At 46.4% G+C, this 22,973-nt stretch overlaps 3 protein-coding genes across 3 annotated transcripts; 1 reads left to right on the top strand and 2 right to left on the bottom strand.

The window, feature by feature from the left end:
• Positions 1-963: 963 nt before the first annotated feature.
• Positions 964-1,506, top strand: LOC130263238 (scale keratin-like). The gene has a single exon (XM_056510773.1). It carries the CDS (start codon positions 964-966, stop codon positions 1,504-1,506), a length of 543 nt encoding a protein of 180 aa, XP_056366748.1.
• An 816-nt stretch (positions 1,507-2,322) lies between these two features.
• Positions 2,323-3,319, bottom strand: LOC130263162 (feather keratin B-4-like). The gene is made up of 2 exons (XM_056510632.1): positions 2,998-3,319; positions 2,323-2,850 (listed from the first exon to the last, which is right to left on the bottom strand). The coding sequence occupies exons 1-2, from the start codon at positions 3,317-3,319 to the stop codon at positions 2,711-2,713; spliced, it is 462 nt and encodes a 153-aa protein (XP_056366607.1). The 3' UTR covers positions 2,323-2,710.
• A 14,710-nt stretch (positions 3,320-18,029) lies between these two features.
• On the bottom strand, positions 18,030-19,071 carry LOC130263237 (keratinocyte proline-rich protein-like). The gene has a single exon (XM_056510772.1). The coding sequence runs from the start codon at positions 18,999-19,001 to the stop codon at positions 18,030-18,032; it is 972 nt and encodes a 323-aa protein (XP_056366747.1). The 5' UTR covers positions 19,002-19,071.
• Positions 19,072-22,973: the final 3,902 nt, after the last annotated feature.

Below are 22,973 nucleotides of genomic sequence, written 5' to 3'. Positions count from 1 at the left end.
ACCCCCACCCGAGGTCGGATGATTCTGTTTGGGAGGGATTGGACCCAAATCTGAGGCTTACACCCCAATTGTGTGAGTGACACGAGGGGAGCCACCTTCCTGCGAGTCACTGAAGTAAAATAAACACAGAGATCAACTCCTGTTTCCTTTGGAACCAGAATGAGGCCAAAAGGATTTTTCGCCATGAAGTTTGAGACAAAAGGAGACTTTTGGGTGTTGGGTTTGTGTCACTCAAAGCAGGGCTGGAAATGATCAGTAATTATGAGCCGAAATGAAAACACTGGTGAGGCTTAAGAGGATCTTTTTCTTTGTAAGTGACAAGAATTTAGTAAATGATGGGTGACGTCACATCTTCCTCATTGTCTGAAAATGGAATAAAAGGGGAGAGACCTGAGAAATCTTCAGTTCTCGCAGCTCCACTGATTTATTCCCTCCAAGACACGAGGTAAGTCTGACTTCATTGTACTCAGTACTTTAAAATTTCTCCTTTTTTTGTCTTGCAAAATTCCAGCAGTTTATGAAAGGCTGAGGGAGAGAAGAGCGGATTTAGAAAAGTTGGGGGAAAGGAAAGAGCAGAGCAAGGAAGGTTTTCCTCCAGGACTTTCTGAAGGCAAATCTTCCTGTAGATCTACTTGAAAAGGGAATTAATGGGACTTTTCTGGGCAAGGAATTGTTTAAGGATCAGGTAGTTCAGCCTTGGAGAAAAGGGGAAGATTTTTTTTTTTTTTGAGAGAGAGATTCAGAAGAAAAAAATATGATGGTGGTAGGAAAGGAGGAACTGAGAAGCCCCAAACAGATTGGGAAGGAAGGAAATAGCAGGAAAAAATGGGGACCTGTGAGGGAGGGTTGAACTGGGAGCAGCTGGAAAAGGACAAAGCACAACTGGTTCATACTGGGAACCCGTGGCTGCCGCCTTGACCTTCACATTTCCTTTCCCAGCTTGATCCCAGATCCCAAGGGATGATGTTGAACGTGGGCCCCGAGTGCCTGCAGGGCTGCGAGGTGGCCTGTTCCCAGCCCTGTGCCTACAGCAGGAGCCTGGAGCCCTGCGTTGCCTCCTGCGGAGATTCCAGAGCCGTGGTGTTCCCTCCTCCCGTCGTCCTCACCTTCCCGGGCCCCACTCTCAGCACCTGCTCCCAGGAGAGCGTTGTGGGAGCGTCCCACCCCATGGTTTTTGGTGCTCCGAACGTCTCTGATGAGTCCTATGGGGTGGGGGGCTCCTTTGGGGGCATGGGAGGGCCGGGAGGATCCTTCGGAACCGGGAGCTCCTTCGGCTACGGAGGCTCCTCGGGGATCGCCTTTGGGCGCGGGGGTTCCTTTGGCTCTGGAATGCAGAATTCCCGTGGGTCCTGTGGGTATGGAAGTGCGCTGGGGGCGAAGGGTTCCTTTGGATCTGGGGGTGCCTTTGGTTATGGAGGCTCCCTGGGAATGGGGGGCTCCGTTTACGGCCGGAGGTCCCGCGGCAGCCGCGGCGGATCCTGCGTGGGGAGCTGGGGCTCGTGCTAAGGCCAAACAACCTCCAAGATGGAAGCCCAGGATCCAAATCCACTGCCAGGCCTGGAATTCTGAGGCTGCTGCCTGAAAACCAAGCTCACGTCTCCTCCTGTTGTGCCTCGTCTCCGCTGAAACGCTGTCCCGTGGGATAACGTCACTCCTGGAACTCTTTAATTAATCTTGTCCCGTGTCCTTTCTGGTGGGGTGGAAATGCTTCAGAATTCCTGGTGGAATCCTGCAAACCTCTTTCTGTAAAGGCTCTGGCTTCACCTTGTGAAGTGGCTTTTGTCACCCACAGGGGTGGCCTGGTTGCCCTTGGACCACCAGTGAATTTCTCTGTTTTGTTCTATTTCATTCACTTCAAGCCCTAATAAAAATCTTTCTGAATTGCATTGTCAGCTTCCTGGTTCTCCTTTCCACGGAATCCCAGGATCATTGAGGCTGGAAAAGACCTCCAAGGTCATCAAGTCCAGCCTTTGATCCCCACAAAATGAGGTCACCTCTAAGCATCCCAATCCCCATTACCCTGGCTCTGGGGGTAAACTGGTTTTAACTGGGAGCTGCACCAGTCCCTCCCAAGAGGTTTTTGCAACCTATTGGAAATTACTCTGTGTTATTTATTGGATAATGTGGAATAGATCAGAAAGAGAAAATAGTTTACTGAGGAATTTCATGCTAATGATATTTGCATTAAAGAGGAATTAATTCCCCTCTGACAAGAATTAATTACTGCATGAGGATTCCCTTTCTTCAGACCGGTTTGTAACTGAAACTGTGATGAAATAAAAGCCAGAACCCGGGGCTGTGATGCAACAGGGCTTTAATACAAACAAAAAGTGGGATGAGGCAGTGCAGAGACAAAGAACGGAATCTCCATGTCAGCATTCCCATTTCGGCATTCCCAGTTCAGCATTCCCAGTTCAGCCTGGACTCCAGTCCAGCAGTCATTCAAGAACATTTTTTTTCCACCCGGACACTTTCACAGCCAAGTCCATGACTGGTTTGACTCTTCAGATTCAGGGAGTACAAAACACAACAAGAGAGAGGGACAAAGGGAGGGAACATCGGGATCCTAAGCCTTGGATAAAGCACAGCGAGATCCAAACAACCCCGGCTCCAACCGCATCAGCTGGAGCAGAGACCGCTTGGAATTCCTAGCTGTCAACTACTACTTTGCATCCTATTTTTCCTTTGGACATCCCTCAGTGTTAAAGGGTTAAAAAGGCCCGTAGTTCCCGTAGCGATACCTGTAGTACCCTCGGGAATTATAGGGATAATAATTCCTACCGTAGCCTGAGAAATAGCCGCGGTAGAGGCTCCCCAGCCGTGGCATCCCACCCCCGCAGGAGGAGCCCCCTCCCATTCCCTCGCAGGAGCCGCCCGAGCCCATCCCGTGGGAGCCGCCTCCGCCGCAGGACGAGCCCATTCCTCCTCCTCCAGATCCCCATCCCGATCCCATCCCACCTCCTCCAGACCCCATCCCGCCTCCAGACCCCATCCCGCCTCCAGATCCCATTCCACCACCTCCAGACCCCATCCCACCTCCAGATCCCATCCCACCACCTCCAGACCCCATCCCACCCCCTCCAGAGCCCATTCCCCCGCCGATTTCAGGGATGGACGACCCAACGATGCTCTCCGTGGGGCAGGAGCTGATGATGGGCCCCGGGAATGTCACGACCACGGGTGGGGCGTAGACGATGGCTCGGGAGTCTCCGCATGCGGCGACGCAGGGCTCGCTGCAGGCATCGACGTAGGGCTGGGCACAGGTCACCTCGCAGGGCGAAGCGCTGCGGGCACTGAGCAGTTGGCCGTAGGAAGACATCGTTCCCAATCCGACCTGGAAGCACGAAAAAATCCCAACCCGGTGAAGGCACAGCCAGAGGGTTGGAAGGATGGGGAAGAGTTCCTCAGTTCTGCAGTTTTCTGTGTGTTTAATTCTTTAATCGCCGCCTTTTAGGGGTAAAAAATTGTCCCCTCTTCTCCATAAGAGAGGGAATCCAGGAGGCAAAAATGTGTTTTGCCCCTAAATTCTTAGGTGAGATACTGACTGAGATACCCAGTGGGAAATGGGAAGTGTATGGGAGATTATTCCCTTTGGGATTTGCTGGAAAGGGAATCGCAAATGGGAATGGGGATTTGCTGGAAAGGGAATCGCAAATGGGAATGGGGATTTGCTGGGTGATGTTTGGATAGAAAGGTGGGATTAAATTATCTGAATAAATGAGTTTGTGGTTAAAAAATTAAAATAATAATTTTTTAAAAATCCTCATTTCTAGGGCACGATCGGCTTTTCCATAAATTACATTAATCAAGAGAGATGGATTGTGGGGAAACTCTTCCAATTCTGTCCCCACTCCTCTCTAGTGCTCCATGGAATCACAGAATGGACCTCAAATATCCAGTTCTGACCCCTGGCAGGGACAGGGACAGGGACACTTTCTACAGACCCCAAACCCTGTCCAACCTGGCCTTGGACAATTCCAGGGATGGAGCAGCCATGGCTTCTCTGGGAATTCCATTCCAGGGCCTCCCCAGACTCACAGGGAAGGATTTATCCCTAAAATCCCATCTAAACCTCCTGTCCATCAGTGTGAACCCATTCTCCCTTTTCCCAGCGCTCCATCCCTCAGAAATTCTCTCCTCATTTTCGTTTTGGGTCTTTCAGGTCCTGGAAGGCCACAACTGGGTCATCCCAAAGCTTCTCTGTATTTTTGTCCCGTCTCTATTCCCAGAATGAATTCTGGGAAGAACCTCCCTGTCCTTCTCCCACATCATTCCCTTCTCTGCGTCTTTTGGGAATCAATTCCACTCTGATCACAGGTTTGGACTGACCCTCCTCCAGAAATAAATACTCAATTCCTAAAAATTCCTCCCATCATCATTTTTACAACTCCCATTTCTTCCCCCGCTTTTACCCACCCTAATCCCAAGCCCCACTTCCCACGCGAAACGGGCTTGGAGAATAAACTCTACCCTGATTTAGGATAGGATATAAAATCTCCGATCAAAGCTCCTCATAAACCAAATTACCTCTAATTAGGAGCTGATTCAGTTAAATCTGACTTACCCAGTCAGCGAGGAGAGCGAGTCAGCGGAGGCAGCTCCAGGGCCGCCAGGCAGGAGCACTTTTATATCCTGTCATGGAGAAAGGAAATTGGGAGCCACCTTGACGCAATCCCCTTGTGAAATGGAATGTTTTCCCTGCTCCTGCCTCCCCTTGTCGCAACTGTTTTGATAATGCCTTAGGATTAGGAGATAATTCCCAGTCCCACACAGGGCGCTGCAGGTGCTTCACCCTTCCTGGGCCTTTGCTGGAAATCTCTCCATCCACGGAGGGCCTAAAATATTCATTTTGTCTGTTCGTGGTCACTTTGTGCTCACCCTGTGGAATTTTATGGAATTTCTGACTTGGGACATAAATTCCCAGGCCCTCATAGGTGTGGGATAATCCCCAGGCCTACTAGTGCTTCACCCTTCCTTTGTTGGGAATCCCACCATCAACCAAGGAGGATTTTCCCTAAAATATTCATTTTGTCTGTTCGTGGTCACTTTGTGTTCACCCCGTGGATTTTTATGGAATTTCTGTCTTGGGACATAAATTCCCAGGCCCTCATATGGTGTGGGATAATCCCCAGGCCTACTAGTGCTTCACTATTCCTGGGTCTTTTTTGGGAATTCCACCATCAACTGAGAGGGAATTTTCCCTAAAATATTCTTTTTATCTGTCCGTGGTCACTTTGTGTTCACCTCGTGTTTTTTTATGGAATTTCTTGCCAGGGACATAAATTCCCAGGCCCACATAGGTGTGGGATAATCCCCAGGCCTACAAATGCTTCACCCTTCCTGGGTCTTTTTTGGGAATTCCACCATCAACCAAGCAGGATTTTCCCTAAAATATTTATTTTGTCTGTTCTTGTCACTTTGTGTTCACCCCGTGGTTTTTCATGGAATTTCTGACTTGGGACATAAATTCCCAGGCCTTCATAGGGTGTGGGATAATCCCCAGGCCTACAAATGCTTCACCATTCCTGGGTCTTTTTTGGGAATTCCACCATCAACCAAGCAGGATTTTCCCTAAAATATTCTTATTTTGTTCACTCCATTGGTTTTTTTATGGAATTTCTTGCCTGGGACATAAATTCCAAGGCCCACACAGTGTTCTACAGGTGCTTCACCCTTCCAGGACCTTTGTTGGGAATCCCGCCATCCACTGAGGGCCATTTTCCCAAAACCAGGTGGATTTTCCCCTAAAATATTTGCTTTGTGGTCACTTTGTGTTCACTCCATGGGTTTTTATGGAATTTTCGTTCTTGTCTTTTGGACAAATAATTTCCTTTTCATATTCAAGTAGGAAGTTTGAGGTAGCAAAGCAATTCCTGGACAAGAATTTCATCAGAAATTCAGCGGGGGAAAAAAAAAAAAAGGGCCTCAGCCCAGGATTTTACAGGATTTCATACTTTATCAGGAATTTTATCAATTCGTCATCTCAAGGGCCATGCTCTTCAGAATAAACATCTAAAAATTACTAAAAACTGTGAAGAAATTTAGTTTTCCTTTGGGAATGTGTTTTTGAGAGGCCAAGATGAGGAGAGGTATTTAGTTTAGGTTTAGAGCTAACATCACCTGAAGTCCAGGCCCAAAAACTCAGTTCAAATAAATCCCCAAGGCCTGGAAAATGCTGATAATGTGATTTCCACGCTCACATTTACATTAAAAAAAACCCTCTTTCTTCTCAGTTGTGGCAAATTATTAAAACGAAAGGAAAACACAAAGCCAAAGCACCAAATAAATTATTTTATTTACATTTCATGGCTCTGGAATCAATCTAATGAGCAGAGGAGACACACGAGCAGCACAGAACAGTCTGACTCATTTAATTTGTGGCAATTAAAAGCACCTATTAATTACAATGATTGACAGCTGAGGCAATTCCAAGAGTTACCAAACCCAATATTTGAGAAAAGTCCATAAACCTCATCTCATTGTCTTGGAGGTTTTTCCAATGGAGAGAAAATTTGTTAAAATAAAAAACTGCCCAAAAATCCCCAGGTTTGGTTTCTGGAACTGGGAAGATTTAATGGAATATTTTCCTTTGTGGAATTTCACAACCTTGATATTCCACGGAGATCCTTCCAAAAAACAAATCAGCTCCCAAATGCAAACCCTTGGCACAGGCCCAAAACTCCTTTCACAAGCCCTGAACCTGCCTCAGATCAAAGAGTTCCTTAAGAGATAAGAGATCAACTCCCTTCCCATCTGGAAGAGAAATCTTTTTGGAAATAGAAACTAAAACTAACAAACAAATAAACAAACAAAAAAAAGCAGGAATTTTGGCCTTTTCTGCAAAGAATTTGCAGGGGGAAAAAAAAAAGAACATAATTTTACCTTTGAAAAAATAAACTTTAAAGAGCAGCAGTTTGTGCAGAGGAGCTGCAGACTCACCTCAAACCAACCAACTCCTGAGATTTATCTGGAAGATCCTTCATCCTGTTTCTTCCTGGCACGCTGATGTTGTTGTTGTTGTTGATGTTGATGTTGTTGTTGTTGTTGTTGTCGTGGCTGGTAAATTGATTTTCTGGCTTTAGGAATTCCAGGACTGTGCTCTGATCCTTCCCGGCTGCTTTGCATACGGAGATGAAATCAGAGGAAGCTGCTGCAGCTGCTTTGCTCTTCCCTATAATTTTCCAAATTGGGCTCTGAGGCCGCTTGGCAGAGAGGAAATCATCGGTGTCATTATCCCGGATCGGAGCAGAACACCTCAACCCTCATTTTCCCCCTGATTTTATCGGAGCAATTCCAGGCTCGGAAGGGAACAACCAACAACACCAGGCAGGAAAATTAATAGGCTAAAAACAATTTGGGAATTAAGGTTTGGATCCTGGAATCTCAGTTTTGGAGAAGTTCCTGAGGTGTCGCATGGAACTCGATTTCCAAATAAAGGAATGATACTTTGGGGTGTTTTTTAATTGGATAATTTTGGGATTGAAGGGGAAATATGGGTTTAAATTAAATCACCACCAACTGCTTGCTTAATTATTTGTGTTTTCAGAGCTGTTTTAGTGCTCAGACCAGAGCAAGATCTCAGTTCTTTCCATTTCTGTCCATTTCTGCCAATTTCTGTCTATTTCTGATAATTTATGTTAATTTCTGATAAATTGTTTCCATTTGTGTTCATTTATGTCCATTTCTGTCCATTTCTGTTCGACCCCATAAAAAAAATCAAATTTTTGGCAGCCTCCCATTCCCTACTGGACACCTCAATCTCATCCCTAAGAATTTAACGACAAAACACATTTTTACTTGGATTTCCTCTCTTATGGAGAGATCTGGGGACATTTTTTTGACCTCCAGTGCCACGAAAGGCGGCAATTAAAGAATTAAACACACAAATAACTCCGGAACTGAGGAATTCTTCCCCACCACCCAAAGAAATTTGCTGGGAGCTCGGGAATAATGACGGCATCCCAATTTCCCAGGAATCTTTCGTCTTGGAAAACAAAACACAGATAATGGTCTTTAATTCCCTGGATAAAACTCGCGGGAACGTGGAATTGCAGCCCTGGAGGGGAAGCCTGGAGTGCCTGGGTGTAATTTGGGTCTGCCTAAAACCTGGGCCAGGTGTCCCTCTGGGTCCACCACCCCAATGACTTCTCCAGGTCAGGGTCACCTCCAGGATTTCAGAATATCCTGAGGTAGAAGAGAACCCCAAGAGTCCCCAGAGTTTCTTTGGGATTTTTTTTTAAGTCCTGGCTCAGCTGGAGCTCCCAGGAATGGGCAAGACTGGAGAAGGAGCTCTGATAAGGCTCAGCCCAACCCCAAACCCCCAGAAGATTGAGGAGAGCGATATTTTGTTCTTCATTGAGGAGCTGGAGCATGGTCAGGGAAGGGAATGAGGCTGGAGCAGCTGGAGAAGGGAATGGAGAACCCTGGAGAAAAGGGAGATCCAGGGGGAATTTTGGAATCTGCCAGGGGGGATTTGAGATCTGATCCCAGGGAACGGGACAGGACAAGAGGGAACGGCCTCAAGCTGTGTCAGGGTTGGAAATTTGGGAAAAATCCTCCTGGAAAAGGGAAAAGGCCTTGGAAGGGGCTGCCCAGGAAGGTTTGGAGTTCTGGAGGTGTCCGAGGAATTCCTGGAATTCTGGGTGTCCGGGTGGAGATCAGGCAAAGCTTGGACTCGATGACCTCGGAATTCTGTCCCAGCCTCGAGGATTTTGGGATTCTGAAGAGCTGCAGGATCTGCTCCTCAGTGCTCACAGCTGAAGTTTGGGGTTATTGGGGCATCTGAGAAGTTCCTCCCATGCAAATAATTAATTTTAATACTTCATTAACTCCTGTGGAATGAGCCAATGCCACGTATTCCCATTCCTGTATCACCCCATGGCTCACCGAGGCGTGGTGCTAAGATCCAATTTAACCATCCATTAATGAGAAAGATATTAATTAAATCTTCATTTGCCTTTGTTGCCTCATTAAAGCTGCTCATCTCAGCAAGAAAATCTGGCAGCTCCCTCTAAGATCCTTCAAGGATTAAACCCGGAGCTGGCTGCACAAAATCCTGCAAAATTAATTTATAGTTAGATTTAAGGAAGGAAAATTAAATTTTCCCAGGGAAAAAAGAGCAGAGTTTTGTTATCCAGAGGAAATATCAGAATTTTTTCCAGCTGTGATTATTTGTACACCACTGATTAGTCCAGCTCAACAAGGCCAAAGGTTCAGCTTGAATAAAAATCTGTCAGAAATTCCAGGGCTCTCCTTGCTTCTGGAATTGAGCAGGAATTGTGTTTGTGGGAAAAGGGAGAGGGTTCAGGCTGGAAAATGGGAAATTTAGGTTGGATTTAGGGAAAGAACTGTTTCCTGTGAGGGTGGTGAGGCCCTGAAATGGATTTCAAGAGAAAATTTGGCCATCCCATCCCCAGAATTGTCCAAGGCCAGGTTGGAGCATCCCGGGATAATGGAAAGATTTTTTGGGGCAATAAGATGATTTTTAATGCCCTTCCCAACCCAAATTATTCCACGATTTTAGGATTCTTAGGCCTGAAAAGGGATTTAAGGAGGAAAAGCAGCACTGTCCCTTCCCCTGGGCCTGGGCCAAGCCTTGATCTCCTTGACCTCATCCCGAATTTTGCTGCTGTGCAATATTGGGAATCTAATGACAGGTTATTGGGAATAACCTGATTAATACCTGGGTGTGCCCCAGCCTCAGATCCTCCCCTGGATGGAGAATCCTTGGGCAGGTTGGGTCACTCTTGGGCGCCAGTTTGCCCCTAATAAAGGAGAATTTTACTGGGCCAGGAGGGGAAAGGGAAAGGAGGAGGAGGAGTTGTGGGATGGGAAAGGGAATAAGGGATCCAGATCATCCTGGAGGTCCCTTCCATCCCAAACCATCCTGGGATTCCCTGAAAATCAGAAGAGGAGGAACAGCCGAGCTCCCCACACAAAGCCATAAAAAATACAGGAACGCTGGGAGAGAAACAGGTGGGATGGGTTTGTGGGAGGCGGGAAAAGGGGGGAAAAGCAGCGAAAAAAAGGCGAATTGGCAGAAAAATCCAGGATTTCCTGATGCTCCCTTGGTTTTTTGGGCTGCAAATAATAACAATAATAATAATAATAATAATAATAATAATAATAATAATAATAATAATAATAATAATAATCATCTTAGGCAGATGAGTGGGGAATGTTGCAGGTTGTTTGAAAAACGGATGGGGAAAAACAAAATATGAAATGAACCCGAACAATACCTGTGGGGTTCAGATTGAGGAAAAAAATTTGGATCAGCTGGATCCAAAAGGGATCAGATTGGTCCAAAAAGGATCCAGCTGAGTTCTTGCTGGAAAAAGCTCGTGGTTCTTCTCCAAAAATGTTCAGTGAGGAGACTCCAGGGGGAATTTTGGGATCTGATCCCAGGGAATGGCCTCGAGCTGTGCCAGGGGAGGCTCAGGGTGGGAAATTTGGGAAAATCCCCCCTAGAAAAGGGAAAAAAACCTTGGAATTGGCTCAGGGAGGTTTGGAGTGGCCACCCCTGGAGGTGTCCAAGGAATCCCTGGACGTTGGTCTGGGATTGGGCACAGCTTGGACTCAACCTCACAGATCTTTTCCAACCTCAAAAATTCTGGCATCTTTTAAAAAAAGAAAAGAAAATAAAAGGAAAGGAAAGGGAAAGGAAAAAGGAAAGGAAAGGAAAAAGGAAAGGAAAGGAAAAAGGGAAGGAAAGGGAAGGAAAGGGAAGGAAAGGGAAGGAAAGGGAAGGAAAGGGAAGGAAAGGGAAGGAAAGGAAAAGGAAAGGAAAGGGAAGGAAAGGAAAGGAAAGGAAAGGAAAGGAAAGGAAAGGAAAGGAAAGGAAAGGAAAGGAAAGGAAAGGAAAGGAAAGGAAAGGAAAGGAAAGGAAAGGAAAGGAAAGGAAAGGAAAGGAAAGGAAAGGAAAGGAAAGGAAAGGAAAGGAAAGGAAAGGAAAGGAAAGGAAAGGAAAAAGGAAAGACCAACAACCCAAAACCCTAAAAAAGGTAAAACTGGAGATTTTCCAACTCCTGGAGCTGGATGGGGTGGAGCCCATGAGTCAATCCCGAGGTCTTTGGGTCCACCCTGCCCGTGACCTCGTTGCCGGAGTTTTTTCCCAACCTTTTCCTCCAAACAAGAAACGCGGGATCTGCGAGGCTCAGGGGCTGATCCTACAAGATATCGGGATCGTTACATCACCTCTGGGATCGTTACATCTGGAATGGCATGGGAAAAGTGGGACACACGCAAATGGGATGGACAAAAAGGGATTTATGGGATCTCCCGAGATGCAGAGGGATAAATTTCAATGTGGACAGGCTGGGAATGTTTGAGGGGGTTGTTCCAGCTGGAAGAGGTTTGTGGGGATTTGGGAGTGTGGAAAAAATTCCCATTTTGATGCCCAGGTGAGGTGGGTGGGCACAGAGAAAGTGAAATTTAAAAAACATGGACAAAGCATCCTCCGAGGTTGGAATTCTTCCTTTTGGATGGTTTAACGCCTCTGACAAAATTTCCACAATCCCTTTTCCCTCTGAAGGCAACCCCTGGATTGGGGGTGGTCCCAAAAGGAGGAGCCCAGCCTGAGCCTGGTGAAGAATTCCAGAATTCCAATTTTTCAATGGTAGCACTCAAACCTCCCCGGCCCGAAAAAAAAGCCCTCAGGGATTTGGAATTTATCCAGATTTCCCACTTAGGAGAATTTCCCTGGAAAAGAAAACCAGGAAACTACTGTGATGATGCAGAATAATTTTAATGGGAAGAGAAAAAAGGAAGATAAAATAGTAAAATAAAATAAAATAAAATAAAATAAAATAAAATAAAATAAAATAAAATAAAATAAAATAAAATAAAATAAAATAAAATAAAATAAAATAAAATAAAATAAAAATAAATTATGGGGTAAAGGACACAGGTCCAGGTGAAGATTCTTCACTTTTATCCTGGAATTTTGGAATGGTTTGCGTGGGATCATCCAAATCCATGGCAAAGGACACCTCCCACTACCCCAAGTTATTCCAAGCCCATCCAACCTGGCTTTGGACACTTCCAAGTTGGAAAATCCACATTTTTGTGGCCAAACTTTCCTGCTGGGTTAATTTTTATATTAAAAAAATTCATTTCCACAACTATTTTTTTTTCCTTTTTATTAAAATTAAATATAAGGAGATTGGTTTACTCCCTTTCCCGGCTTTCCTGTGGTGAAAGTTGGGAAGCTGTGGCGGGATTGTGTTTGTATTTATCCCAAGGAAAAGCGAATTTCCTGGTGAGTAATTCCCATAAAAGCTAAGCCTGGCTTAATTGGGCATGGCAGGGAAAGGCTTTGTCAGGTCTGACCACATTTGGGGTGTTCCTCAATCTCTGTAAAACCACAGAAAAAAACAACAAACTATTCCCACAAACCATATTCCAAGCATCAGGTTATCCCAAAATTTGGAGAAAATGGAATTTAACAGATTTATTCCACCACTTGGGAATATCTGAGGGGGGAAAAAAACCCAACTTAAAAAAAATCTCAATTTAAGCTGAACTTAAATTCCCAAATCTGCTTTGAAGGAGCTTTTGGATCGGGCTCGGATCCGCGTCACACTTCCAATTCCTCTTTTTCCTCTTTTGCCGCATCCGCGTTTTCCGTTTCTGGCTTTTCTGGGTCTGGAATTTTCTCCTCGCTCCCATTCCCGGCTGGCTGCTGGATCCCACAGCTGCTCCTCCGGCAGGGATGGATCCAACGGGAACTAAAGATGTAGGAGCAGCGCGACGCCCGCCGCGGGCCGGATTTTGGGGTGAAAACCCCGGAACGCGGGAATTGCGCTCCGTAGGATCTCAGGGAGCTTCGGGAAGTTCCTGGCACTCCATCCAGCATTCCCAAAGATCCCGACACTGTTCCTGAGAATCCCAGCACGGCCTCCTGTGGGTCCAGGCCAAGGACGGGCCTGGAGGTGAATTTTGGGACAAACTCCGCGTTAGGCGGGATTTGAGCTCCATGGGACCTCAGATTGATTCCCGCTGTTCCCTCCGGCATTCCCGAGGATTCCCGGCACCGTTCCCGAGGATCCCAGCACGGTCTCCTGCGGGCAGGTGCTGAGGATGGGCCCCGGGAAGGTGATGAGCACAGGAGGAGGGAAGATGATGACGCGGGAAGCGCCGCAGGAAACGACGCAGGGCTGGCTGGAGCCGGAGGCCGCCGGGAATTCCGAGCACATCTGGGAATGTGATGCAGAACCTGCAGCCTGGAGCAGATTTTGAATTAAATATTGTCTATTTTATATTTTAAAATGTATTTCTTTTTTTTAGTTTTATTTTTTTTAAAAAAATCGATGCAATTTTCATAGTGTTTTTCAAATTTAGTTTTCAGTCTTATTTTTAAGAATTCTATTTAATTGTCATTGTTATTTTCAATTTTAATCTCATTTTTAATCTTATTTTTTTAATTACACTTTATTTTCATTGTTATTTTTAAAATTTCATTCATTTTCCAAGTTTATTTTTTAAAAATTAGATTTGTCATTGTTATTTTAAAAATTTTACCCAGTTTTTAAATACAAGTTTAAAAAATTTTTGTTTACTTTTAAAATTTTATTTTTAAGTAAATTACTTAAATTTAATGTTGCTTGTACATTTTAATTTAATTTTTTTAATTCAGCCTTTTAATTTTTTATTTCAATTTAATGCTAATTAAAGAATAATATTTAACTTTTATTTTCATTTTAAACACAGTATTTAAATTTTTTAATTTTGATTTTTAGCTTTTATGTTATCATTTAATTTTTTTTAATTTCAGTTTTAAAAAATTAAAAAGTTTTTTGAAATCTTACTTTGAAACTGAACTCCCAGCTCCATTTCCCCTTTTCCCCACCCACCTCAACCTTCCCAAAAAACTCCACCCTGGCTTTATCCACGCCAGGATTCCAGGTTTTTCCATCCCATCCCTTCCTGATTTGTTTATCTCCGCGTGCCCAGCCCTCATTGGGATAATTACCCTCAGCAGAGGGTAATTAACCTGATTAATTATTGATTCCAGAGCCGGGATCAGTCCCGGAGAGCTTCCTTTGTCCTGACAGCTCCAAAATCTGCTGAATTCCGGAAAAATCCTTCCTCCAGATCAGTTCCAAAAACTCCACAGGGAATTTTGGTGCCTGGATCTTTTTCCCCCGGAGCCTGAATCTGCATCCTTGTGGAATTAATTCCAGGGTATTAATTCCAGGATATCTCTCAGGATTTACCTGTAGGATGCGGATGATTCCTGATAAAAATTCCTTAAATTTTTATCCCTGGAGGAATCCGGGCTCTTCCAGAGGCTCCTTCGGAGGTAGGTGTTGGGTTAAGTCATCAAATTCCTGTTTTTTCTCCAAAAATTCTGCTGGAAAAGCCCAGGGACATCCCATTATTTCTCTCATGGGGATTCCCATGGAGATCAAATTCTTTTTTCAGAGAATTCCCCAAGTTTTTGGGTGGGAAAACAACGGAATTGGAGTTTCTTCCTCCCAAAATGGGGTTATGTTCCAAAGAAATTCCCTGGCCAGTTGGAAATTAGGGAGAAACAACTTTTTTAGGGAAAATGAGCTCAGTTTGGGTAATTCAGCCAGGAAAATAAGGAGGAAAAAAGATTTTCTTTTTTCATCCCATGGAAAACAAATTTGATTTAAGAATAATAAATTTTTGAGGTGAAAAAAGAGAAAATCTCTGGTTTTCTCCGATTTTTAAAATGGAAAAATACAGATAAATTGTTGCTGAACATCCTGACTTTTAAAATCCCAAAACATTCCATTACTTTTATGACAAACTCATCTAAAACCTGAATCAAAATTAAAGTGACTTTTATTGGTATTGGCGGTTAATTGATAATAAAAACATTCCAGCAGGATTTTTTGGGGGGGATTTTAACAGGAATTCCATTTTTAAGGTTGGACTCACCCGAGATATCCAACAAACCCATTCCCAGCAGGGAACCTCGCTGGGAAATTTTTGGACCCATTCCCGTGAAACCCGAACAATTTATGTCGCTTTCCCCGAATTCTGGAACGGGAGGGAGAGGAACTCACCGAAATTCCAGGAAAGAATCGCTGGGAGTGTCCGGGGCAGCCACAAATCCCTGGAGTTTTATAAGAACCCCGAAACTTCCAGGAAGCTGAGGCAGCCTTTGGGCGCGAGGTTTTAATTGCTCTCCCCTCATGTGTAATAATTTTAATTACTGGTAATTATTTTGGGCTTGTTTACCCGCGTTATTGCCTTTTCCATGGGAATTCCTGGTGGGATTTTGCAGGAAAAGTGAATTCCGGAGGGGATTTTGCCATTTCTGCCTGGATTTTCCAACCCTGGGGTGGTTTGGGTTCAATCTCATCCCATTCCAACCCTTTTCCAGGGACGGGGAATGCTTCCCGCTATCCCAGCTTCCTCCAAGCCCCATCCAAATTTTTCCTTGGGTTAAAAATGCCTCGAGGGAGTCTTAAATATGAGGAAAAGAAAAATTTAATCTTGTGGAAGATGGGAAAATTGATGGATTTCCTGGAGCTTTGCTGATTTGGTTGGAAACTCGGAGCTGGGAGAATCCCAGAATTCTGAAATTGGTATTTCACGGAATTCGTTGGGTATTTTATGGAATTCTTTGGGTATTTTATGGGATTCACTGGGTATTTTATGGGATTCACTGGGAAATTTGGGGATTCTTCAGGCAGGAAGAATCAAACCTGGATTTTCAGGATGGCTCTGGAATATCCCCGCTGAGGGAGATCCAAACATTCCCTGGACAATCTGTCCCAGTGGAAATTCCTGGGAATCAACCCCTGCTCCTGGAAATTCCCCCAGAGCTGTAGCTGCTTTGGAACCAGTTTTGGGGTGATTTTTTGAGGAGAAATGGATTGTTTTGCTTCATGAATATGCAAATTACCCGGAGCTGGGCTGAAGAACAACATCCTGTTGATTTGTGGAAGAGGCAATTCCATCCAGGGGGAATATTCCAGAGCTGTTCCGAGCCCTGAGCGGTTTTTCTGGGATAATTTGTTATTTATATCACAAATTTGTTATTTATATTTAGATATTTATATTACTTTGCATGCATAAATCACCCGCGAATATTCCTGATGTGTTTTGGCATCCCCTCATTGTGTGGGAACTTCATTATCGGGATTATTTCTCTCATCCTGTCCTAAAACCTGTGAGAAAAAAAATATCCGGGTTTGGATTCCTCCTTCCCAATCGAGGCTGATCCCATAGAGCTCTGTTATTGCAGATTTTTGGGAATGCAGGGGAAATTCTATTTCGTGTCCTTCGATTATTCCAAATTATCGTGGAACTCTTGGAGGCTCCTGAACCAATCCCTTCTCGGAGCCTCCCTCCTTAAAAACAGCGAAAATCTCTGGAAAAATTTGAATTTTTATTCCTATGCCTCTTAACCTGCAGAGCATCCAACCCCTCCCGGAGCGGGAACTCATTTTAACCTCCCGGTTCTCCCCGTGGGAGGAAAAATCCGGGAAAATTCCCCTTGGAATCTCGGAATCGGGAACTCCTTTGGGAATGGGAATTTTTTGGGATGGGGATGGAATTCCTGGTGCAGTTCTCCGCTCTCGCCACCAGGCGACGGCACCGCCAAGAAGCGCTTTTGGGGATTCCCTTTTCCCGGTCTCCTGACTTTTCCAAGGGCAAATCCCACCCGGAAAACCTCGGGATGAGGGAGGGAAAGGGGAGCGGGAGTGCCCGAGGATCGTCCTCGTGTGGACAAGCTGGAATTACAAGAAAATTTCGCGGCTGCTTTGAGACACCGGGATTTTATTTTGTCCTCTCAAAGCAGCCCCATGATCAGCAGCAAATCCACAGAATCAGATTTTTACAATTAATTAATTTCCTGTTGATCCATCCCCTCTTTTTTTTTTTTCCTTCTTGCTGAGAGGAAAAGCGAAGGGAATTGGGAATATTCAGCCTGGAGAAGCTTTGGGGTGACCCCAATGTGACTTGGCAGGAGCTGCAGGCAACACGGGGGGAGATTTTTATTTTATTTTTTTTTTCCAATGGTCTGGAGTGTCAGGAAAATGGGAATAGGTTCAGATTGATGGGAGGAAGTTTAGGTTGGATATTGGGAAGGAATTCCTGTGAGGAACATCATCCCCTCCTACAGTAAATCTGTAGTAGTGAACCCAGCCCTAAAATTGCGATTATTTCCTTTATTTTACACAAAAATAGTGGTGTAAAAACAGGGAAACCGTTGCTTGGTCTTTTCTTTTTCTTTTTTTTTTTTCTTTTTTTTTTTTTTCTTTTTCCCAGGAGTAGGAATTAGAAACTGTTCTAAAAGATGGAAAATAAATCAGGCAGAGAGCAGGATTCAGTTACAACCTGAGTTTATTGCGAGTGGCACGACCGGAGTAGAATTGATCCCACAAGAATAAAAACAGGGCACAAACGTTGTCACCAAGGCGTTGGGTTGAGGTTCCAAGTGGCTCAAAGCTCCTCAACCTCTCTCCGACACCTTCCCGGTGCTGAAAAATCCGAATTTGGGATCGAATGAAACGGGGGATTGGCTCTGTGAGCTTAACAGGGGCACGATATGGGGTAGAACCAGGCTTGGGGGGCAGGACTGGGAATGGAGGAGGAAATCACCCCAAACTTCGATTTCATGGAGGGGGAGGATCACCCCAAACTTCGGCTCAAAGGAGGGGGAAATCACCCCAACCTTGGGCTCCGTGGAGAGGGAGATCACCCCAAATTTCGGCTCCATGGAGGGGGAAATCACCCCAGTCCTGAGCTTCATGGAGGGGGGAATCACCCCAAACTTCGATTTCATAGCGGGGGTATAACCCCAAACTCTGGCTCCATGGAGCAGGGAATCACCCCAACCTTGGGCTCCAAGGAGGGGGAAATCACCCCAGTCCTGAGCTTCATGGAGGGGAAATCACCCCAAACTTCGGCTCAAAGGAGGGGAAATCACCCCAACCTTGGGCTCAAAGGAGGCGGGATCACCCCAAATCTCTGCTCCAAGGAGGGGGCAATCACCCCATTCCTGGTCCCCATCCCCCTTCGGATCCCCGGCTGTCCCCTCCCCTCCCTCACCAGAGCCACCTGGACGCGCTGCGACTTTTTTTGGGGTGTCCGGAGCGTTTGGCCGGAGCCGGGGCCAGGCGGGAGGGGCGCGGGGCCCCCCGGGAGCGGTGCTGGCCACAGCGGGACTTGCTCAGGTGCTGCGCGGAGCAGCTCCTGACCTTGATCCCCTCGAGAACCGGCGAGCCTTTGGCCACCTCCCTGAGCGGGGGACACTCCTTGGTGCCCTTGGCCACCTCCCTGAGCGGAGGACACTCCTTGGTGCCCTTGGCCACCTCCCTGAGCGGGGGACACTCCTTGGTGGCCTTGGTGGCGCAGCTCAGGCGCTGCTCCGCGCACGAGCAGGTGACAAATTCCTGCGTCGGGTACCCCTTGGAGCACCTGTGCGGGGCCAGGTACTCCTGCAGGAAGGAATGAGCCGCGCTCTGCTGCGGGGGACACTCGGTGACCCCTCGGAGGGGCAGCGAGTAGCCGCTGGTCAGCTCAGGGCAACGCCAGGCGCACTTGGCCACCTTGTGCGAGCGGCACTGGCCCCGGCAGGACGCCGAGGACGAGTAGCGGATGCCGCACGGGGGGAAGCGCAGCCGGCCGGGCTCGGGGCAGCGCGGCGGAGCGCAGGGCGGGAGGCTCCTGGCCACTCGCTTCTTGTCGCCACGGGGGCTCTGGGTGGCCGGCGAGGCTTGGGGGCCAGCGGAGCACCCGGGGCCGGGCTCAGGGCGGGGCAGCAGCCGCGTGGTCTCGCAGGGCTCGGGGCAGAGCAGGAGGCACTTCTGCACCAGCGGCCGGCACGGCAGCAGCGACAGCGCGGCGGCGCCTTGGGGACAGCTCTGCCAGCGTGGCACCGGGCTCTTGGTGATGCTCAGGGGGTGGCAGGTGTTGGCGAAGGGCTCGGGGTGAGGCGGGCACTGTGGGAGCAGCTCGGGGATGAATTTGGGGCCCGGCAGGAGGTGCGGCGGGCAGCGCTCGCCGGGGTAGTGCATGGTGGAGCTGGGGCGACTCAAACCTGCGAAAACAACGAAAAAACAGAGAAAAAACCAGATATTTCCTCGATTTTTGTTCTGCTTTTTGTTTTGTTTTTGTTGGGTTGTTTTTTTTTTCTTTTCTTTTCTTTTTATGGTGATTCAGCGCCCAAACTCGCCCGCCACGCCCCGCTCTCCTCGCTGACCGTGACTCAACCCGGGGTGTGTTTGGGAGGGGAGAGCAAATTCTCTCCGAATTTCCGGATTCTGCTCTAGAAAGGCTGAAAAAGAAAAAATGCGGAATTTCAGCCTGGGGTTCGTGCCATCCCTCGAACCGTGTCGCCTCGCCCTCTGGGTGACACCCCGAGCTCCTCCCCGGGTCGCCCTTTCAAGCTGAGCTCCCTGGGAGATGAAAGAGGAGCCCAAAATTACGGGTTTGGCCACCCGGTAATAGCCGGGTGTGGCCACCAAGCCACGCCGAGGGGCAGGAGGGGTCTGGGGCTCTCTGGAGCTTTAATCCCACAAGGATTTGGGGTCTGGAATGGGGCAGGGACGGCTCTGGTTCCCTGTCAGGGCAAATCCCGGTTTGGTATTTTTGGGGGGGAAATCCCGGTTTGGTATTTTTGGGGGGGGGGGGGGGGGGGAAATGCAGAAGGATCGCGTCCAAATATTTGGTGGAGTCAAGGCAAAAATCAAGGCAAAATCGCAGCCGGATAAAGGAATTAAATATCCCAGAATCCCAGATTTGGGGTTGGAAGGGATCCCCTGCCAGGGCGGTGTCACCCTGAGCAGGTGACACAAGGTTGGGAATGGCTTCAGCTTCGCTGATCTTTGGGAAAATTGCACCCAATAAATCAGCCCTACTTTTCTCCCCTGGGAAAGTCTCCCTTTTGCTTGTAAATCTCAGGAAAAACCATCCCACTCCAGGAAAAACTCCAGGTTTAGGGAGTTTTCCCAGATTTAATCAGGATTATTTTGGGCAAAAATGGTTTAATGCCAATTATTTTTTTGCGGAGAATAAACCATGAATGATAAATAAATAAATAAATAAATAGATCTACATAGTAGATAGTGAAAAATAAAATTAAAATTCTACATTTTCTGACCACTCCGAATTCTGATTATTCCAAGATTTAAGGTTTCATCCTCCCAAATCCTAAAGCAGGACAGAGTCACGTGCCCGGCTCATTTAGGAAAACTCGTTATCGCCACAATCAAAACAATCATTGTCCAATAAAAACAGCGCCGGGAAAACAATGGCAGCAATTATGATTAAGCTCATTAGTACAAAACTCCTCTTAATTAGGGGGATTATTTGCTCCTCCCACTCATTTTTAGGGGGTTTAGCCGGGAGTTTTTAGGAATCGGGGATTTTTCCCGTCTGGAATTCAGTCAGCTCCTCGCTGTGTTGGAGGAAAAAGATTTATTTGTTTAAAATTCCATGAAACCAGCAGCGAATTCCTGCGCTTCCTTTGGAGGAGCTGCCCGGGCTCTTCCGATCCCGCCGGGCTCCTGCCCAAATCCTACCGGGAAAAAAAATAGGAAACCCCCCCCCCAAAATCCCACTCCTTCCTCGCGACAGGAGAGATTAAAAAAACTCCTAAAATCAGGAATTCGGGGTTTAAGTAATTAAAAATCTCCTCAGCACCTTCATGGAATCCCTTCCCTGTTTTTCCTCAGCGCAGCTCCAGCTGGAAGAGCCGCACACCCCAAAAAAAAAAAGAGCTGGAGGAGAATTCGGGAATAAAAAGCGGGATTTTGGGAGTTGCTTTGGACTTACCCAGGTCATGAGGGAGAAGAGCTGCAGTGAAGTGTCCGGGAAAAGCCCGGCCTGGGCCGGGTTTTTATGGAGCCCGGGAATGCCCCAGGGAATTGGGGAGGTTGGGTTTGGCCGGGGTGATGCTTTAATTGCACCCCAAATCCCGGCCACGTGCGGCTCCGGCTCCCAGGGATGTCCTGGATCGCCGGGATCCAAAAGGTTGGACCAGCAAAAAAAAAAAAAAAAAAAAAAACACTTGGAAAACCAAAATGCTCAAGGATCTTCCCGAAATTCCAGCCCAAACAGCCCTTTCCACCCCAAAAATAAAACAAATGGAGGTGAAGCCCCCAAAAAAATTTAAAATAAATGGCGGTGGAGGCCAGCTAAGGGAACGAAGAAGGAATTCCTCATTCCCATGTGGGAGCTACGGACAGGAATCCCTTTGAAAATCCATCCAGGAAGGACTCGAGGCATCCCATAATTATTGGGGTTCCTTCCCGGGAATCCAGGGGAGAGAGGAGGGATCATTAGGAGCCCTTGGGACAGCTCCCAAAAATTCGCTGTCACAAAGGGGCCGGTGCTGCCCTTCTTTGGATCATCCCAAAAAAACTCTCCAAAATTCCCATTTCCTGCTCCCTCTGTTCCCTGTTTATCCGACAAAATAAAAACAGCTCAGGGAAATTTTGGAATGATTTCCTGCTCCCTGTTTATCCCACGAAAAGCTCCAGGGAAAATGGGGAATGGTGACTTTGGGAGAGTTGATTCTGCACGAGGGAAGGAACTGAAATTTGGGGGTTTGGGGTTTTTGGGGGATTTTTTTGTCCCTGGAAATTTTTATTTTCTTTTTTGTCCCTATAATATGAATCCGACACTTTTGAGTTCCAGGGATTCAGGTGAGGCACCTGAAAAAGAGGGAAATTATCATGGAATTGTAATGGAATTATCATGGAATGTCCTCCTTGGAAGGGCTCAAATCCAATTCCAGGCCCTGCTCAGAATTCCCAAAATTCCACCTTGCTCCTGGAGCCTTGGGAATGTCACCATTCCATTGGTCAGTGCCCGTCCATGAGAATTCCATGACTGGTATATTTGGAATATTTGGACTATTGAAATATTGAAATAATGGAATATTTGGAGTACTTGAATATTGGAATTTTGGAATATTGAGATATTTGGATATTGGAATATTGGAGCATTGGAATATTGGAATTCTGAAATATTTGAATATCGGAATATGTGGATATTTGAACATTTGTATCTTGGAGCTTTGGAATATTGGAATATTTAGACATTTGGATATTGGAGTATTTGAATGTTAAATTATTTGAATATTGGAATATTGGAATATTGAAACATTTGAATATTGTAGTATTTGGATATTAGATTATTTGAATATTGGAGTAGTAGAATATTGGAATTTTTGAAATATTGGAATATTGGAGTATTTGAATATTGGAATATTGGAGTATTTGAACATTGGAATTTTTGGAATATTGGAATTTTAGAATTTTGGAATATTTGGAATATCAAGCTCCACATTACGACCCTTGACCCAAATTTCCCGGTTTATTTCCTGCTTTCCCAGGAGCCCAGAAGCCGCCCTGTGATTTCCATTTAATTCCCCAGCTTCCCCTGGCTCCAGAGGAAATAAATAACAGGGACACGGTGTTGGGTTTCCAGGTGGATCCCAACATTCCGATGGCTCCAGGGAGGAACCCGAAGGCAAATCCCGACTCCAGCCCCGGATTCCTCTCACTTTTATAGATTCTCCCTCCCCTGAAAAACAACAGCAAGGAATTTTTAAACTCTTTAAATTCCCTGACCTAAATTTTCGGGAATAAACAGGCGTCGGAGCGTGGATTAAGCCGGGTTTTATGGGAATTCCTTGGGAAGCTCGGGATCAAGGAGAGCTGCTAATTCCTGGTTGTGCGTGCCCAGTGCACGGATAACTTCGTGACCTGGCATTAAAAATGCCCTTAATTAGCACCCAAATGTCCTTAATTAACATTTGCGAGGCCCTTTCATCTCCGTGAGGCTCCTGGGATATTTTGGGGGGGGGGGGGGGGTCATTATTCCCAATTAAACACTGGGGAAACTGAGGCACGGCTGAGTCAAGGCCGTCCCAAAACATCCCCAAATCCCCGTGACCCCAAAAAATCAGGGACCCGCCCCCATCCCAGGAGGATTTTCTAGAAGATTCCATGGAGGAAAAAAAATCCACAGAGATGGGGCAA

The sequence above is a fragment of the Oenanthe melanoleuca genome, chromosome 25 (assembly GCF_029582105.1).
Source record: "Oenanthe melanoleuca isolate GR-GAL-2019-014 chromosome 25, OMel1.0, whole genome shotgun sequence".
Lineage (NCBI taxonomy): Eukaryota > Metazoa > Chordata > Aves > Passeriformes > Muscicapidae > Oenanthe > Oenanthe melanoleuca.
This window is presented reverse-complemented; position numbering and strand designations above follow the sequence as displayed.

Bases quoted from the DNA above. Each gene is read 5' to 3' on its own strand.
- LOC130263237 (XM_056510772.1), bottom strand. From the start codon at position 19,001: ATGCACTACCCCGGCGAGCGCTGCCCGCCGCACCTCCTGCCGGGCCCC.
- LOC130263162 (XM_056510632.1), bottom strand. From the start codon at position 3,319: ATGTCTTCCTACGGCCAACTGCTCAGTGCCCGCAGCGCTTCGCCCTGC. The intron at 2,851-2,997 runs GCGGGATGGGGT...AGGGAATGGGAG, and splicing joins TGGTGGAATGGGATCTGGAG to GGGGCTCCTCCTGCGGGGGT.
- LOC130263238 (XM_056510773.1), top strand. From the start codon at position 964: ATGTTGAACGTGGGCCCCGAGTGCCTGCAGGGCTGCGAGGTGGCCTGT.